General features: G+C 49.7%; 1 protein-coding gene across 1 annotated transcript; it reads right to left on the bottom strand.

Moving 5' to 3' along the window:
• Positions 1-587: 587 nt before the first annotated feature.
• On the bottom strand, positions 588-2,319 carry GPR12 (G protein-coupled receptor 12). The gene is made up of 2 exons (XM_030463787.1): positions 2,304-2,319; positions 588-1,604 (listed from the first exon to the last, which is right to left on the bottom strand). Exon 2 carries the CDS (start codon positions 1,590-1,592, stop codon positions 588-590), a length of 1,005 nt encoding a protein of 334 aa, XP_030319647.1. The 5' UTR covers positions 1,593-1,604; positions 2,304-2,319.
• Between the last annotated feature and the right edge of the window lie 1,380 nt (positions 2,320-3,699).

Genomic DNA, 3,699 nt, shown 5'->3' with positions numbered 1-3,699 from the left:
TTAAGCTAATTCATGCCAAGACCTAAAATAAAAAACTATACAAGCACTTCCTAACTTGGACCAAATTTGTAGAACAATACCATATAAACCAATATAACTGGCCATTATTTTGAACAGTATTCTGATGGTATATAAATGGGGTAACAGGACATGGGTTTTCTTTACTTTTTTTTCTGCTTTAAAAATAAAGTGGGAAAAAAATAACCTGACAGCAGACTGGAGCATGCAGTAGGGCTGAACTCAGTCACATAAACAGTTTCAAAGGAGGTATGCTGTTTCAATCTAGTTTTAATTAGCAAACTTAATGTAAAATCATGGCAAACATGGCAAAGTCTGGGTAACACAATAAAAAGACCCTGAGCAACACTGTAAATCTGTAACACTGATTGTTTTGATTTTGGAAACCTCCCTTAAACCACTGGATTAATTTTGGTCACTGGGGTTTTCTGTTAACAAGGAGGTCAGTGCATCCAGTGGTTTTTAGATGAACCCATCACACACCGTTTAATAAATGCACCTAAACCAAAGACACTGTCACAAGAATGTCTGGAAAGTAACACATTAAGGAGAGTCCTCCTAGCTGCCAGTCAGACATCACTGGGTGATCTTGCCCTCTGAGACAGGTTAGAAGGAATACAGCCACAGCAGACGAGCCAAAGTGCTTTCTGTATCTCCTGGTTTCTAAAAGCATATATTACAGGATTGATGATGGAATTGTAGGTGGCTGGCAGGAGGGTGGCATAGGTGTATATAGAAGGATAGCTGTAATCTGCTATTAAAGAATAGAGCGTAAAAGGCATCCAGCAAGCAGCAAAAGTCCCCAGAATAATGGCCAAAGTAGACACTCCTTTTCGGGTGGTCACATAGTGGGAAGTGGCCAGGAAATGGTGTTGCAAGGCAATCTGATGGGCATGGCGCATCACGATTTTACAGATCTGAATGTAGAGCTGCAGCATGAGGGCAAACATAAGCAAGAAAGAGACCGAAAGGACAGCTGCATTATTTTTAGTGAGTGGTCTGATAACACTGCAGGTGGATTCGTCTCTGAGGCAATTCCAGCCCATTACAGGCAGCAGTCCAATACAGATAGATGCTCCCCAGAGCAATATAAGCATGACATAGGTAAAAGTGACAGTCCTCTCTGAATTGTAAGTCAAAGCGTAGTACAGGGAGAGGTAACGATCAACAGTGATAGCCAGCAAGCTGCCGACAGATGCTGAGAAAGAGGCAACAATCAGTCCAATCGTAACCAGTTTTGTAGCTTCTGATTGCAGAAGGTATGCAAAAACAAAATTGATGATCAATCCAATGCCCGCTAAGAGATCTGCCAGCGCCAGGCTGCCTATCAGGAGGAACATGGGGGCACGAAGACTGGGATTATGGAAAATTATAAGGACCACAACGGCATTTTCGCAGGAGATAAGAGTCCCTGAAGTACACAAGACAATGTCCCAGGGGTTTACCAAAAGCTCAGGCTCTGGGTCTACGACAGGAACCAGGGAGGAGCCTGTGGCTGAGGCATTCTCGGTAGAGCTGGCTTCTACATGATCCTGAGGCAGCCAGCTCAAATTAACCTTCAGATCTTCATTCATTTTAACCCCTGTCTTCTTCAACGGAAAGACATGGTTTTTAATGTTCAGACACAGCACTGGATACAGCATCCCCAGAGCATGCAACGCCCTAGACAGCAACACCAATCTACCGTGCAGGCAGGCACTTGTTACATAAATGTGACAATAATAAAAAAAACAAACCCCAAACCCAAACACAACAAAAAAACACAAACAAACCAAAAAGCCCCACCAGTCTAAACAAAAAACCGAAACAGAGACGGGGGAAGAGGGGCAGGGCAATATTTAAAATTGCGCAAGATTAAGAGCCAAGGGACAGACACTCGGAGGCTGGGTGATCTTGACAGCAAATTCCCTTCACCTGCATAGGGAAGGAGGCACAGGCACGGGAGGGAGCCCACTACACAGCTACACCCCCGCCACTTTAAGCGCCGCAATTTGGGGTGCGGGGCGGTGTAAATCCCCTTATTCAGCAGCCACGACTTCCAGGAGCGATTACTGCTGGAAACAGGAGGATCGGCCAAGATCGGAGGGAGGGGAGTGGGATCCTCCATCGGCCCTCTGTGAGGGAACCCCGCCCGGGCTGAGGAAGGGAGTGGGGTGTGTGTGGGGTGAGGGGGGGGTAGGGCTGGGCGATATCCTCTGAGAACTTACAAACTCGACGCGGGGCACCGCCACCAGACACCCGACGCACATCATCCCTCCCCCCCCTCCTCCCCCGGCCGCGGTCACCTGGGCTTTTCCCCGGCGGGTCAGAAGAAGGAAGGAAGGAAGAGAAGGAATAGAGGGTTGGTGCCGTGGTTCCCTCCCCCCGGTTCCCTCAGGCGGCAGCGGGACCGACGGCACCGGACGCCCCTTCCCGGCGGGGCTGAGGGCGCAGCGCAGGTGCGCGCCCCCTGCGCGCGCAGGGTGTGTGTGCGGTGGGGACAGGGAGGGGGGGGCGGGGGGGGCACGCCTCGTGCGCGCGCGCCTGCGCAGGTGCCTCCCGCCGCGCGCGCGTGCGGGCGTTGTGGCGGTTGGGGGGGAGATGAGGCGAGGGGAGGGAGGGAGGGGCGGGGAGGAGCCGGGAGGAGCCGGGTGTGGGGGGTGTGGGGGGTGTGGAGGGTGTCCTACTGCACCTCTCTCCCCTCTTCCACCTCAAGGGGGATTAGAACTGGGTATCACCTTGTGCTGGTCTTCCCGGTTTTGTCTGATTCCTGATGTGGTGGTGCAGGAAATACTTCCCTGGGATCTGGGCGGTGTACGTTTGGCGCGCTTCAGCATCTGCCAGTCATGGATTCGGGTGTAAGGGTTGCGTTAAAAAAAAAATTGCAAAAACTTCTCCTCATCCTTTTTTTAAGCGTTTGTTTCCCAAATGGGGAAGACCAGCGTTTCAATTAAATATTTTAATTTCAGACTTTGGGGAGATGTGTCTATTCACTTAATTTGTCAATGATTCCCACTCTGATTGCAGCACATTACAAACCAGATTATGTTTGTATCCTGATTGCCAGTGAGGTGGTGGTGGGCTGGCTTGGTCATCAGGGTAGGTTACATTGGAATGGATTTCACCCTGTAGCACTGCAGAAGAGCTGTAATTTAGAGGAAAATCTCTTTTTAGGCATTGTGAAGATTAACAGATGCAAAAATTAGTGATGGGTTGGAGTTAAAGAGCTCTTGTACCGCTGTCTTACTGCTGATTTCTTCTCATGAGCATGCTGATACAAAAGATGTTTGCTGACCCCCAAGCTAACACAGAACAGCCTAATGCTGGAACAGGAAAGTGGAGTAAGGGGGAACTGCCTTAAACCACCTCTATGCTTGCAGTACTTTATTTTGCAGTATGAGGAGAAGTTGTGCTGTCCTGGCTTTGGACTTGAGCTAGCACCCCTCTCTGACGCTGTGACTCCCATGGTGATGTGCAAAGATACCCTGGCCTATCTCACAGTACGACTTTGCGTAATAATTGTGGCATATCCTGAGACATCCACTGTACCTACCTCAGGACATAGTTTGGAAGTTACTCACTCTTCAGGCAGTTGCTGGCCCGCCGTGTCCAAGAGGTCTGGAAGAGTTCAGGCTCACGCACCTCTTCCCTTGTGAATCTGTGACTGTCAGCTCACGGGAGCTGCTCCTCCATGTCCCTGCC

Source organism: Calypte anna, chromosome 1 (genome assembly GCF_003957555.1).
Source record: "Calypte anna isolate BGI_N300 chromosome 1, bCalAnn1_v1.p, whole genome shotgun sequence".
Lineage (NCBI taxonomy): Eukaryota > Metazoa > Chordata > Aves > Apodiformes > Trochilidae > Calypte > Calypte anna.
This window is presented reverse-complemented; position numbering and strand designations above follow the sequence as displayed.